General features: G+C 31.3%; 1 protein-coding gene across 10 annotated transcripts in view; it reads right to left on the bottom strand.

Annotated features, from left to right (window-relative positions):
- Positions 1-15,637, bottom strand: part of OSBPL8 (oxysterol binding protein like 8) — a 138,866-nt gene that overhangs the window by 36,508 nt on the left and 86,721 nt on the right. For 9 of the 10 annotated variants that reach the window (XM_016138190.2, XM_016138192.2, XM_016138191.2 and 6 more), the window contains 2 exons: positions 6,711-6,781; positions 1,335-1,412 (listed from right to left, as the gene is read on the bottom strand). In XM_016138190.2, the coding sequence (XP_015993676.1) occupies positions 1,335-1,412; positions 6,711-6,781 (149 nt within the window). Of the gene's footprint in view, positions 1-1,334; positions 1,413-6,710; positions 6,782-13,743; positions 14,142-15,637 lie in introns of those variants that run through there. The other variant, XM_016138194.2, reaches the window with a different exon arrangement.

Raw genomic sequence — 15,637 nt, 5'->3', positions numbered from 1 at the left:
TTAGTATCCTTATTTTATACATGAGAAAACTGAGGCACAGAGAATAACTTGTCCAGGATCCCACAGCTAGTAAGTCATACAGGTAGGATTCAAACAGAGGCAGGCTGCTCTAAAAGACATGCTCTTAAACACTATGCTATACTGCTTCTAGAATTTTTAATATATTCTCTTACTGGAATATGGAAATATCCTCTGTTATCAGTTTTTTTCATATTACAAACAATGCTACAGTTGTTTGCAACCCACAATTTTGCTCTTTCTCAATACTAATATGTAAGATATAAATAATTAAGAAACCACAAAAATGAAATTAATTCATTCAAAATATCAAAGTTTTACCTCCACAAGCTACTTCTGAGATAATCATGGAAAGCAGCATTGAATCAATGTAATCATATTATTGCTTTGTTGTTGCATGGATGGGAGAAGAGTGGTGATAACCTATCAGTGATATATTTTTTTAACTATAACAAAATCTTAGTTGCACTGAATGGTGACTACAAACAATAAAATTTTAATAATTCTATAGCCAAAACACTTTACTTTTAACCTTTATTATGCATAATAAATTCACTGAATTAACAGCAGATTTAATATAAGATTGCAAATGCAAAGAAGATCAAATGTGGAGGGACAGTGGGGGTAAGAGAGACTCCACAGGAATCACAGAGAATACACAGCCTAATAAGCATGTATTCCTCAGGATCCAGGATCTGTAGCCAATCTTGAAGGCAGGCCCAATATTGCATATTTCTTAAAAGAAGTTGGAGATCTAGACTTGTAATTGTTGGCTCAAATTTTAAAAAACATTATGTAGGTCAAACAAAATACAGCAGGTCCTCTAATAATGTCACTTTGTTCAACATCGTTTCATTGTAATGTTGACGAGATGCTATAGGAACTCTTGTATATATCAATTAGCCTAGGGTAAAACTGTTTGCCTTATATGTCGTTTCACTGCAGTTCCAAGAAGCTATTGACGATGTTAAGTGAGGACTTACTGTATATCTGCCCAGGGGCCAAATTCAGCCCACGACCCAGCAGTAAACTAAAATATCAGGTGTTCAACAACACAGTGATGTTCCTGACTGGAGTACAATTCTGCATAGATACCTAGTCCTCAGCCCCAGGAGCTCTGGGATAGTCATTAAGTAGCCTTTCAGTTAGCTCCAGAATACCACACAAATATTAACATTTTTTATTGTGCCTGTCTGGTTATTTTTTTGTTCTTTTCAGGAAGAAAGTAAGATAAAGATATTTATTTCTTTATTTGCCTGCTTTCAAAAGCACACTCGAAGCATAATGTTAGTTATAAAATGACTTTGGGAACTAACCTTGAGCGATTCTTTTTTTGTGAGCTTGCTTGAAGCTGAACTATCCTTCTCCGAGCCATTATAAAGTTTAGATTCAGACTGAAATCACATAGAAATGAACAAAAAGAAATAATAATGAAAACTTTCACTTATTCTATACATATGGAATATAAAAAATAATGTTGATGCTATACTTCCCATTTAGTGCTGTGATTTAGCAAAATGTTGATTTTCAAATACCGATTTTCTATATAGTATAGTAAAAGCCAATCCATATTAAACCCACAAAACCACAGAAATAAAAGCTAATGATTAAATTAATCTACAATGTGAGGTAAAATAAGACCATTTGGAAATTTTTGCATTCTGTTTTCCAGAGTATTTCTAAGAAACATACAATTACTATTCTTCAAACAAAAGTATCCAAAGCAATATAATTTTTTAACAGTTGAAATATTCTAAAAAAAAAAAACCACCCCCAAACCCAAACCATGTGCATTCTAGCAGGCTGCTTCACACACTGCCTTGTTTGCTGCTATTCCTCAAATGGAAAGAAATATAAACGTATTCAGAAACTAGTATTAAAACACTCTATCTATTTTGTGTGGTGTTTAAAAACCAACATTCCTAGCATCTACTTTTTACCTACCCAGTCAGTGCCCCTAAATTATTATTAAGGTCTTAAACTTGTTTCCAGACTGTTTGTAATTAGTATTTTCATTTGATCTTCATAAGAGCCATGAAAAGTAAGCAGAACAAGTAGTTTTATCTCCATTTTACAAATTGTGAAAGAGAAGCTTAGGGAGGCTGCTTTTCTAATCTAACAATCAATAACATAGCAAGGACCAGAACCTGGGTCTCCCAATCTAGCACTCTTTTAAGGAGACTACATTCTTTCTGGAAGCATAAAACTAAAAGCTGTTTCTACAAATCCTAAAACAATAAACTTAAACATGCTCCTTAATTGTCCCATGATTTTCATTGTTATCTATTGTTAGACACAAAAGAAGGTGAAGTTCTTAGTATTACTGCTAGTGCCAAGAAAGTATATGGGGCTTGATCCATATGGTGACTTTCAAATGATGAATGATCAGATCTATATAATATCATTACATGTGATCAAGGATAAAAAAAAAAAAAAAAAACTCTGGGCATAAACTCTTTCACTCAGTTTTAAGATTCCTGGAGTGCAGGCAGGGGCCATGTTCATTTACCAATGATACCCAGTTCTCACCTGGAGAAAAGAAAGGACTCAGTAAGTATCCGATGAATTAATAAAATGAAAATAAAACTAGCATTTGCACCTGATTTTTCTCATCTCTCTTAATAATCTCCCTGCTACTTGGTAAAAAATATGGGTTATCATGGTGATAGTAATAACTGGCTGTAATAGAAGGAAAAGGCAAATTGTGCTCAATGCAAAAGGTAGGGATTAACTTAGTTAAAAATTTTTAAAGTTACTCCTTTGAGAACTGGACTTGAAGCATTACATTGCTTACTTTTATGACAATGGTAAATATTGTGATAACAAAACAATTCCATGAAATTTCTCAAGCCAGATTTCTCAAGCCAATTTTTCTTCCTCTTGCCCATGGGAACCCAATTATGTCACAGCTACTGTCATAAGAATATGATAGTTTCTATTTCTCACCGTTTAATAGAAAAATTTGTGTTATAATATACTCCTTAAATACTGTTCAAAGAAAAATACTAATAGTATTAGCTTAAACATTAATGAAAATTAATAGCTGTTTACTCTTCACCAAGTACGATGCTAAACACTTTATGTGCCCTACCTCATTTAATCCTCAAAGCAACCCTATGAGACAGTAGTATCCCCCTTTTGCTAATGAGGAAATTAAAGCCGACAGATTAAATAACTTTCCAAAGTCACAGAGCTAGTTAAGTGGATGTGATGGGATTTGTACTTGGTCTAGCTAATTCCATCTCGTGCTCTCACCATCTCAATATATCAATTTGTCACCTTTTAAAACTATTCATAATCTCAGACTCGAATTTAAGACTCATCTTCATGAACAACAAAATCTGTTTCTCTGACATGACAAGATCTGGCTTGGTAATTCCTAAAAGATTCCAGTATATAAGGAACCAGCAGACCAGAAGCTTAATAAATTAGTGCACATGTACTTTAAGAAATTATTGGCATGTTGGGTAGCTAGTACTGAAAAAAAATGATCCAGTAACCAAGTTCTACAGTCTTTTTAATACATTACTACCTGAGTTTTCTGAATCAGCAGGTTAACTTCTAAATACCAAAAATCATAAACTATTTTTGTTGGAAATATTTCACTGTTTTCCTTCTTTTATAACCTTAGTAACCACTATCTTAATGATGACCACAGGATTTAATGTATAATATTGCTAGTCTCTTAGCTAAATAGCCTTATAATGCTCAGCATGTTATACACTATTGTCTCCTTACGGTTTGGGTAACTCTAGTAAATATTAAATCTCTTTCAGTCCTAGCTTCCTCATTTGTAAAATGAGGATACTCCTACTAACTCATAGGGTTGCTATGAGGGTTAAATGAAGTAGTGTGGATGGTATGTTTGATGGAGTACTTAATATACATGGTGTTTCAGGTCTGTGACTAACCTTTAGAATTAAAGTGCTGTCAAAAACCAGATTTTTAGATCAATGGAACATTAAAGATTAACGATATTTTCAACATGCTTTGAAAACTATAAAATACTGCAGATACAAGAAATAACAATAATGATAAGGTTCCATGAGCATATCATACATTTTGATTTGGAAAGGTTTTTTTAAATACCCAGCAAATATCTTTTTTACAGCAAATGATAGCCAACTTAGCAAACCTACAGGCAAGCAGATTGATGGCTGAAAAATCAAGTCAAATCTGGGCTCAGAACCCCCTTATCCCTGTGGTAGGATTCCTTTTATCCTACTAGATACATTATTAATTCTCCATTTTCTTTTACTGAGATGGAAAATTAAAAATTCATTAAACATGCTAACAAGAAGATGGGATGGTTTGATTAACTGACTTATCCAATTTACTCATTTACGGGAGACGTGAGAAGCAGGAACTGCATTTATTTTTGAAAGGTTGGGGGGGGGTGGTAAAAAGGGTGCATTCTATTGTGCTTATTGGTCTCAATTATGCACATCAAGAAATAACATTTAATCCCAAATCCTATGACCAAAATGACAGTATTGATACTTTTTACATCAAGTTTTTAAAAGGTTAAAATTATTTGATAGTCTAGTTATGTAGATCAATTATAGAAGAAATAACAAAATTTTGTTTCTCAAAGTTACTTAGGAAAGAATAAAATCTTCAGAATTCCATGAGAATGAGGTTTAATGATAAATGTGTAAATTTTAGGACTGTTCTGAAAAACAATAGAGGGGGTTATATGTTAAAATATTTAAGAACCAACTAGTAACTACTCATCTCTTAAGCTAACAGAACCAAACAAGAATAAATCTAAGTTAAGATAAAATCAGTAAGTTTCAGCTCTTGGAAAATAGCAAGATGAGTACAATTTTACTTCTACCAAATAATAACCACGTTAAGAATCCCACTTTTTCACTGTAATTCTTTATTTAAAGGAAGAAATGAATTCTTAATACTCATTATTAACCAAGTCATTATCAGGCACTTGTAGCTTCACAATGTGGGAGGCAGATCTTATCTCCTGTGTGCAGATAAAAAAAAAAACTGAAGCCACTATGAATTCTAGCTCTACCACTTTGACCCTTAGAGAGTTACTTAATTTCTCTAAGCTTCAGTTTGTTCAGTTATAAAATGGGGCCAATAATATCTGTCTTCTAGTACTGTTGTGAGAGTTAAAGTGACACATAGCAAGCTCTTAATACAAAGTAGCTATTAATATTATTGTAATTAGCATCTAAGAAATCACAAGTAATATATGAGGGTCAAGATTCACACACATTTTTTTTTTTTTTGACTAAAACACTGTTGTCCAGCAGAACTTCTAAATGACAGAAATGTTCTAAGTATGAGTAGTCCAATGTGGTAGCCACTATATGTGGCTACTGAGCACCTGAGATGTGGCTAGTGTAACTGAGTGCCTGAATTTCTAATTTTATTTAATCTTAATTAATTTAAATTTAAAGAGTCATGTACAACTAGGTGCTATTGTACTCAAAAGCACAGCTCTAAAGACGATGCTTGTTTTTTTCATCAATGCATACTGCTTCACTAAGGTATGTAAATTTTCTTTTCAGATTGCTTAAAGGTGGCAAGGTACGTAACTCTGGGGTTTAAGGTTTTGGCTTCTGAGTAAATAAACTATTACACCATGCATTCATTGATTCTGGTGTTAACTGCTTGAAAATAGGTTTTTTAAATGCCATAAATTTCATTGTATTTCTAGCCAGGACAGACCCACAATCATTATTTTCTCTTTAATTTTCTTTAATTACATATCTCATATAAAATGATCAAGGCATTTCTCATGTATATGTTATGTATATACAAGGTACTATTAAACTTTCATGCTGAGTACTTTTACACATATTCTAGATGGACCTTTATGTAATGAAAAGTGCAAATGAAATTTGTTCGAAATTATATATTAAAACATTATCATGGAATCATCTTAATCACTCCAATAAGAGGAACAAAAAAATTTAGAGTTTTAAAGGCAAAGCCTATTGCTGAGAACAGCAGAGAATTTACTAGCTTAAGAAATGGGTTTCCTTACCAAGTCACTGTTTGATTCCATAAACATAAAAGTTTCTCCTGCTATTAAATCTGACCAGAAGTAACAGTCAAAAGTCAAATACCTTGACAAATTATGGAAATCTAGTGAGAATTACAAACCCATAGTAAAACTGATATATCATACAGTGTCCCTCAAATTTGTTCCTCATATATAGGTACTCTAAAAAAATTCTCAACAGACCTAAAAATATGCATTAGTATCTCAGTTTGAGAATTACTAATTTAGGAAAATATGTCTTATTCTAAGAAAATGTCTTTCAATTGCAGGTTATTACTGTGAGAGATCTTTGGCCTTTAACTGGTAAAATGTATATTTTTTGATTGTGATTCAAATGAACCCAAAACACTTAAGAATTTTTTAAAAGCCATGAACCTTGAGGATTTCTCTTAATGGAACTGGTACTGCTGTAGGAGATACACCAGAAACAATATAACTCTAGAGAGAGGACACTTGTTACCAATAGTCTATATTTCCAAGTAAACAACAGTGCCTGAATTGGCCCCAGTGGAACTTTCCTTCTTTCATACACACCACATGGTTTAGATATACGAACATAAAAACATCTCAAAAATCTGATAGTATTTCAGTCGGTGTTAGTCCCCTGATCATAATTATTAGAAAAATGCAATAATCATATATTTAGGGACAACAATATGCTTACCTTGCTCTTTGACATAGAAAGTGAAGATTCATCTTTAGTTTGAGAAATGTCTTCTTTTCCTCTTTCAAAACCTTTAAAAACATGGTTAATGTCAGTATTATTATTTTTGAGCACATGTAGGGATTTAAAAGTATATATAAGCATTAAAAATGAATGCATATATCATTCAATATCAAATACACATTATATTTGCTGTATATCAGTATGAGAAATTTAGATTGAACATAATTTTAAATTATTGTAAGTTTAAACACTTCTAAGGGGTTATCTTTAATATAATAATTCTTTAGAATAAATTAAGACTTACAGAGGCAATGAAGTCTTTCCCTGAACCCCTTTTCTCTGCTTCTAGAGCACGTGGCATGAATTCAGGCCTCATGGAGGTTTTACTTTAATGTTTTCTAACAGGATCCTAACTGATAGAACCAACCCAGAATACTTTTCACATCTCCTGCCAAACTGGAAAACAATTCCAGAAGTGGTGATAAAAAAAGACTAGGGAAATAAATCTGGATTGAGAAAGACTTAAAAAATCTAATAAGGTTCTTCTTGTGAGAATTCAATTAAAATGCAAACAAAGTGCCTAGTACAGTATGCTACAACGTAGTGTAAATCCAACTAATATTGCCTCTTAATATTATCATTGTCATTGACTATTGCTATACAAAGTCTAAAGGAATAAATCTAAAATACATGAGTACAATGGGATAAACATGCATGCATCCTCGCAATTCTGTAACACAGTAATATAGTACTGTGCCAAAAGCAGTTGACAAATTAATGTTTTAAGGGTAATTAAAGAAATGTTAATACCGAGATTTATGTGGCAGGCAGGGACAGCACTTGTTTTAATAAAGTTCTTTCTACTTTTGAGGGCAAGTAACTCTCCCTTAAAATTATTTGTTTTGAGTATAAAATATATACAAATATTCCTAAAGTAGCACTTAAAAACTACCAGCAATATCAGTGCTTGAAGCATTAAAAATAATTTCTAGCATATCAATGACACTATTTATTCTGTATTTGGTTTATAGTAGCTCAAAATAAATCATTCCACTTTCCTAATCCAGAGAGTATATTGAATTTTTTTCTATAATATAAAAAAGAAATCTTTTTTTTTTTTTTTTTTTTTTTCCTTTTCTGGTCAGAAGGATCACTCAATCCCAATACTAGGGGTTAAAAACAAAAAAAACAAAAAAACAAAAAAATGTTTCATAAATGCAACATGTAATTTTTAAATGAAAACTTACCAGAATTTGAAACTTTAGTGTAAAACAAAGTTACAGAATTCAATATAAAAATCTAAAATAAGATCCGAAACAATTAAATACACAGAAGAAAATATAGGCACCTATGGACATTGGTCTTAAGAGAGGATTTAATAAAGCTTCTCCACAGGAAAAGAAATCATCAACAAAACAAAAAGGCAACTGATCAAACAGGAGGTACAAACAATACCTCCATTAAGAGGTTAATATCCACATATATAAAGAACACATATAACTCAACACATATAACTCAACAACAAAAAGAACACATATATAAAGAACACATATAACTCAATAACAAAAAGAAACAAATGGTCCAATTAAGAAGTGGGCAGGGGACCTGAACAGACACTTCTCCCAAGAAGACATTCAAATGGCCAATAGGTATATGAAAATATGCTCAACTTCACTAGCTATTAGGGAAATGCAGATCAAAACCACAATGAGATACTACCTCACACCTGTTAGAATGGCTATGATCAATGAGAAATATAATAATATTTAACAAGTGAAGAAAAAGGAACCCTCATGTACTGCTGGTAGAAATGTAAATGGGTATAACCACTATAAAAAACAGTATAGAAGTTTCTCAAAAAATTAAATAGTGTTATCATATGACCCAGCAACCCCTCTTCTGGGTATCTACCAGAACAATTTGAAAACATTTATCCGTAAAAATATATATACCCCTAGGTTCACTGCGGTATTATTCACAGTGGCCAAGACATGGCAACAACTTAAGTGCCCTTAAATAGATGACTGGAAAAAAGCATGTGGCACATATATAAAATGGAATACTACTCAGTCATAAGAAAAGATGAAATATTGTCATTTTGGACAACATAGATAGAGCTTGAGAATATCATGCTAGCGAAAAAAATGGAAAAAACCAAGAACCACATGATTTCATTCATATGTGGGATATAAAATTGAAAGCAACAAACAAAACCTCACAGACGTCGACAATAGTATGGTGATTACCAGAAGGTAAGGAGGATAAGGGGTGGGGTAGGAAAGGGTAAAGGGGGTCAAACATATGGTGAAAGGAGGAGATTTGATTTTGATGGTGAACACACAATGCAATATATAGGTGATGTGTTATAGAATTGAATAATTCTATAACAATTGTATAGAATTGAAATCTATATAATTTTATTAACCAATGTCACTTCAACAAATTTAATAAAATTAAAAAATTTAGACTTCAGTACTAAAAAAATCTAAAATACGTATTCAGAATAATAAACATTTTGTAGCAAGTAATTCTCAATACTAATAAACTAAATATAAATTACTTCAAAGATCTTCTAAATATATGTACAAAAGAACAAAGATTTTTCTAAGAGTATATACTGTAAATAAAGTGATACCTTCTTTTATTCTCACAAAAACAGACTTTTACTTCAATTTCTCAAGTGAGGTCTTTGTTTCAGCTGAATCTAAACCAATTTATTGGATTAAGAAATCCACTTATTAGATTAAGAAAATCACTACTATGTCTACATTCACATATCATTTTAAAAGCAGAACAGTAAATTAAAACAAAAAGAGTTGTAAATTTGAATAGACTTTTTTTAAACATGCAAATGTCTTGTAGAAAGTGTCAAGTGTTGGAAAAGAACATTCATAAAATTGTGTATTATCTGTCAAACTCAATAAACGAATCATGTTTTTAAAAGATTCTCTATACCTCAAACTTGCAAATCAAATCATTATTTCTGGCCCTAACGACTTCCAAGTTATTTAAAATTATAGAGGAATAGAGCAAAATGCTTTCTAAGTCTGGTCAAATACTTTTGAATTTTAACTAAGGACAAATAAGTAGATTACCACCATATAGTGCAAAGAATACATAAAATGTTCCAAAGCATTAAAAAGAAAACATTGCCATTTTGTACACTAAATTTTCAAGGGTAATTCTAAGGTAAGCAAAGCAAAAAGTGTCACACTAGGGACTCCTTTCTTTAGAATGGTTAAAGGCGGTTTCTGCAAAATAATCTTTACCTTAAAGTCAGTCATGAAAGTACATTTATTAGAAGCCAAAGGGCTTTGCCAAAATATTTCTTATGCTTTTATTTACAGTCATGAATGGAGATTCAAAATTACTTTGAAATTACTCCTTTATTTTAAAAATGTGATACTTATAGACAAAATCCTGAAGCCTAAAACACATTATTCACCATTATTAATACTGCAAAATAGTTTCAGACCATGACTTTTCACCAAGTTTGTCTGTTAGTGATTGGGTAGTAAATTCTTTTCCTACTATCCTCCCCACTACCACAATGAGATTCGAACCTACCTCCCCATCAAAATGGATAAATTAAAAGGACTAACACCATCCAATTACAGGTGAGAATGTGGAGTAACTAGAACTCTATTTACTTCTGGGGGGAGTATAAAGAGGCATAACCACTTTGTAAAACTATTTGACAGTATCTACTAAAGCTGAATGTATGCATATTCAAACACACAGCAATTCTGATTCTAGACATACTCAACAGAAATGACAGATACAAGAAATGTTTATAGCAGCTTTATCCATAATAGCCCAAATTTGCAGCCAATTTTAAAGGCTATTAATGGTAGAATAAATTAACATATCGTAGTTTATTTACACAATAGAATGTTACAGAGCAATGAAACACCACCAATTAATACTACACAAATCAACATAGCATTAAGTGAAAGAAGCCACATCTCCCCATCAAAATGAGCACATACTGAATGATTCCATTTATTTAAAATTCAGGAACCAGCAGACCTAATCTACGGTGTAAGAGGTGGGAACAGTGGTTTGCCTTTGTTGAAAGAGGAACTGACATTTCTATATGTAATAAAATATTCAAAAAGCTGTGCACTTAACTACTACATGTAAATAATGCTTCGATAAAAAATAAATAAAAATTCAGATATCTTTTTCTATTCTTTCAGTTTATTAGACCTGTCCTGCTTTGATATTCTTTCTCAGTCTATATCCTTTTAATCTATTCTCTACCTGGCTAATTCTGATTCATTCATCAACAATGATGATAATTATAGTGGTAATTACCACTAACATTAATGAAAAGAGCAATAAAGCAACCAATATCCATTTGTAGGAACACCTGTCATAAGATACTATGCTAGATGCTGTATTTATTTTCTAAACTTTAAAATGATGCCATAAAAAAAACAAATATTAACTATATTTTATATAATTGAAAAAATTGGGGCTCACAGACATTATGTAACTTGACTAATGTTAATAAGTGACAGTATCAGAGCTGATTAAAACTTAGGTCTAACTTTGAAATTCATGCGCTTTCTAGAATGCCAATGTGTCTCTCAAGACCCAAGGCCACATATTCTGGGAGGCCTTGCTTTGATTTGTAGGCATAGTTAGCTATCCCTTTCTCTGTGACACACAGCACTTCATACATATTTGTACTACTTTATCATAATATACTTCAATTATTTGTTTTCATGTAAATGTTCTATACTTGACTATGAGTTCCTCAAAAGTAAGGTCTAATCCTTACTCGTCCTTTCAAATACAAAAATTTGATAAATTGATCTAAAAATAAAAATGGACTCTACTTTTTCTTGTAAGGTTTTTATATATGTGAAATACAGCACATCCTCAGAAAAGTGCACAAAACATAAATGTGTAATTTAATGTATACAGTTAACATCTGCATAACTACCACCCAAATCAAGAAATAGGAAACTGTCAATATCCCTTAAGACCCACCCTCCACCCCATCCCTCAGCAGATATAGATAATAAACAAAAACTGAGAAAAAAAAAAAAAAAGATTGTACTATGGTATCACTATGACTACTTCAGCAGGGGGCACTATTTCTATATTATAGACCATGATAAAAAAAAAAAAAAAAAGCCCATATCAATATATTTCTTAAGGTAGAAGGGACAAAAAAAAAAAAATTTCCTAAGGAAAAAAAAGTATTGTGCCTAAAGCAGATGGACCAAGTTATCTTTAAATAGCATTAATGTAGAACCTCTCCTTCTCTAATGATGTTAGATAAAAACAAATGCACCTAAAATTTTTTTTTTGGTACAGTGAAATGACCAAGAAGAAATTATCTTTTACTTTTACCTTAAAAAAATACATGAAAAGCAACTTCAAGTACTTTATTCCATCCTACTTCTTAGCTGATGCAATTAAACACATTTAAAGAGCCTTTGATCATGCCTGGTTATAATATAATTGTTTATATTAATTAGAATGTGGAAACATCTCTATAAATATGATTTTCTCTATTTTGAGAATTAGAAAACAAAGCTAACCATTTACTTTCCCAAACTGATCAATGTATTCTTTGACAAGATAAACTGACAATTCTGCCTCACCTAATTAAGTAAGTATCAAACTTTTAAGAAGTAACGTTCTCTATTTTTTATTTGGCTTATATGATTACTCTTTATTATTCAATAGACTCAGGCATGAAGATGAGCAAACATGCTAGTGAGCTTGCTGATTTACAAAAAAGGAGACAGACAAATACAGAAATGCAAGTCACACTGTAAAAGCAATATTTAACAGTATTTAAAAATTTCAAGATATTGTATTTTAAAAGCCACTCCTGAAAAAAGACAAATACTAAAATTTATACCATTTTGAGAACAAAAGAAAGAAGCATAATCGTAACCATGCTACACTAAAAAGACTAAAAATGGATTTGAGTGCTTTTTAAAGCTTAGGCAACCATTAAGGATTATGGTTTCCAATTCTTCTCAGAAACACAGTTAAAAAAGAAAATGAAGTTAATGAACTTAAAAAAAAATTATTTAATTGCCCAGGTAACACCTTCTTCTATAAGATGTTTCACTATCACAAAACAATGCACACACATCATCAGTATGGATATTCACAAGAAAGCCCAGAATAAAGGTTAATGTGAAAATAGAAAATATAATTAAAATTTAACAAAATATAAGTGTCAGAAAAATATGTAAACAGTTAAAAGCACCACTTTCAGTTGATATTTATTTGCCATGAATATTAAAAGACTACTTTTATTTAAAAAGAAAAATGTAACCTTAAAATAAGAGTAGATGTAATTATGTAGCAGTTTAAAATTTTGAAAAGATCGTTTATATTTTAAATTATGTCCAAATATTTGTTACGATAAATCTTTTCAGACAATAAAAGATCAATTTATATCTATCTCTCATTGACCAATTACTAAATGCCTAAAACATAGCTGTCAAATACCTAATTTTATTTAATAGTACTCGAAAAATAACATAACTTTTTTAGCAAAAACTAATCATACACAAACACATCTAACAACAAGTAGTAAGACATTTTGGAAATTATACTTAATCAGAAAACTTCATTTTAGGCAGGACTTGAGCTATTAAAGCTTAAACTAAATTTCAATTTTAATATAGTTACTATTCTTCAGAAAACAGTTAAATGAACATCAATATTAACTATCTGGGCTTCATTTGCAAAAATATCCCAGAGTAATTAATTTATAGAATTTTACAGTTATCTCCAGTCCAGAAAAGGCTTTAATTTTATCAAAGGGTCATACTACTTATTTTTATAATTAAAACACATACGCACTTAAGAATCATACTTTACTGAATCATTAGTTCTCTAGTTTGAGCTTAAGAGACTGTGGCAGTTATTAAAACCTAACCTTTCATATAGAATTTTGTTTAAACTAAAGCAGTTTTAAGATGTTAAAATGCCTACTTAATTTTAATGAAAACTGCAAGTAATTAAGAAAGAATGTAAAACTGAACAAACAAACCTGGCAACGAAGGAGAAAGTTCATTATATCCTCCAAATGAAGCATTCCGGACAAGCTTTCGGCCATCAATTCGTGAAGGAAATAAAACAGACGAAACCACAGTACAGGAAGAAAATCTACGTTGTGAGCTCTCTTCTTTCATGGCTTAGAAGGTCTATTTAATATATATGCTCACCCAGAAGGCTAATTAGACCAGTATGGCAAAGACAGGCTTTTTTTTCACATCCAAATGTAGCAAAACCCACCAGCACAAACAAAGGACACACACATTAACAGCAAAGGAGGACCAGAGACTGTCAAATCAGCAATAAACAGAGAAAGACACTGACAGAGACGGCATTAAGCCATGCTGCTGGTTTTTTTTTTTTTTAAATGAACTGATAAACAAGAAAGGCTATTCCACTAATGTTTTACCATCTAGTAACGCCCCACACTGAACTGCTGCTTTAAGAAAACAAAGCAAGATCAATACAGATTCAGGATGAAGTAATAAAATCAGTTTCTCTTCTTTCCTCAAAAATGCGATCCTTTTCTCATATCTGTTTTTGTAGATCTGCCACACTACCCACCTCCTCTGATTCTTTCCAGTTTTTGCTTACTTCAAAAATGGATATAAACATAACATTGTTTATCTTTCCTGAAGCCTCTAGATTTATATCTAATCTACTGCTTGCCTCAGCCATGATTAAAAATTCATAAGAAAAGATATTCTTACAAGTACAATTTTAATGGATTCAAACAGCTACAGCTGAAAGCAAACATTTACGTTTTACCTCTACTAAGGGATATATGAGTCATTAAGACAGGGTTAATTCAAATCAATCAACAGAGAAGCATAAAAAGACACTATAATTATGCTATATGCTCCAATACATGTTCCTTTGAAACAAATATGAACTGCTACAGTTCATTACATTTAAACCTTTCACAATATATAATCTACCAATGAGTATTTTCCACATACAATTTTCCTATTCAAAAAATGTACCTTTATTATCATAGTAACAAATGGAAATCTCTTTCTTTACTAGATTAAAACTAAGTGACTGGTATGATCCCACATTATTAAATCTAACAGGAAATACCTGTAGCCAAAATGCTAACTATGTTATCTCTTCACATCCAATCTTAAGATTCCAAAAATTATTTCCTAGTTATATTGAAATCCATTTATCTTACTCTACCTTAATTAAAGTTTAAAAGTTTTAGTCAGTTGTTTTCTTTACATATCTTAGATTGATTTTTTCCCTCACCACAGTTCTTACTTTCAATCTGGAAATACACCCACTTAGCTGGACAGCAACTAATTCAGTTACAACTGACTTAATAGTTCATTTTTATAAGTACTTTAATATAAGATCTCAGTTTCCTTCTTCATTATACATACACTTCAAGGCTGATTCTCCACTCACACACAACAGTATATACAAGCTTTAATAGAAAGGACGCTTAAAAACAAGCACTCACTTTCCTGTAAATAACATATTCTTTCTTGGGAAAAGGCATTTTAAAATCAATTAGTGATAAAAATAAGTTTATGGTTGATACTCACAAATATTTTTTTTTTTTGCTTATCGCCATGTCATGAAATATAAATTAGCATTAATTATAGACAATAGAGAAATAACTATAATTAATTCATGCAATGGTGCTTGCCTCTCAAGGCATAAAGAACATAATAACACAAAAGGCATTATAGTATAATGGTTAAGCAGGATTTGAAATTCAACTGCCTAGGTTCAAATCCTAGTTCTATCTTAGCTGATGCAGTTGAGCAATTAACTTGATTTCTCTGGGTCTATGTTTCCTTATCTATAAAATACTAATAATATTACCAATATTATGGGATTGTTATAAGAATCAAATTGGATAACATGTAAAATCTAGGTAGGTT

Source organism: Rousettus aegyptiacus, unplaced genomic scaffold, assembly GCF_014176215.1.
Source record: "Rousettus aegyptiacus isolate mRouAeg1 unplaced genomic scaffold, mRouAeg1.p scaffold_m13_p_2, whole genome shotgun sequence".
Classification (NCBI taxonomy): domain Eukaryota; kingdom Metazoa; phylum Chordata; class Mammalia; order Chiroptera; family Pteropodidae; genus Rousettus; species Rousettus aegyptiacus.
This window is presented reverse-complemented; position numbering and strand designations above follow the sequence as displayed.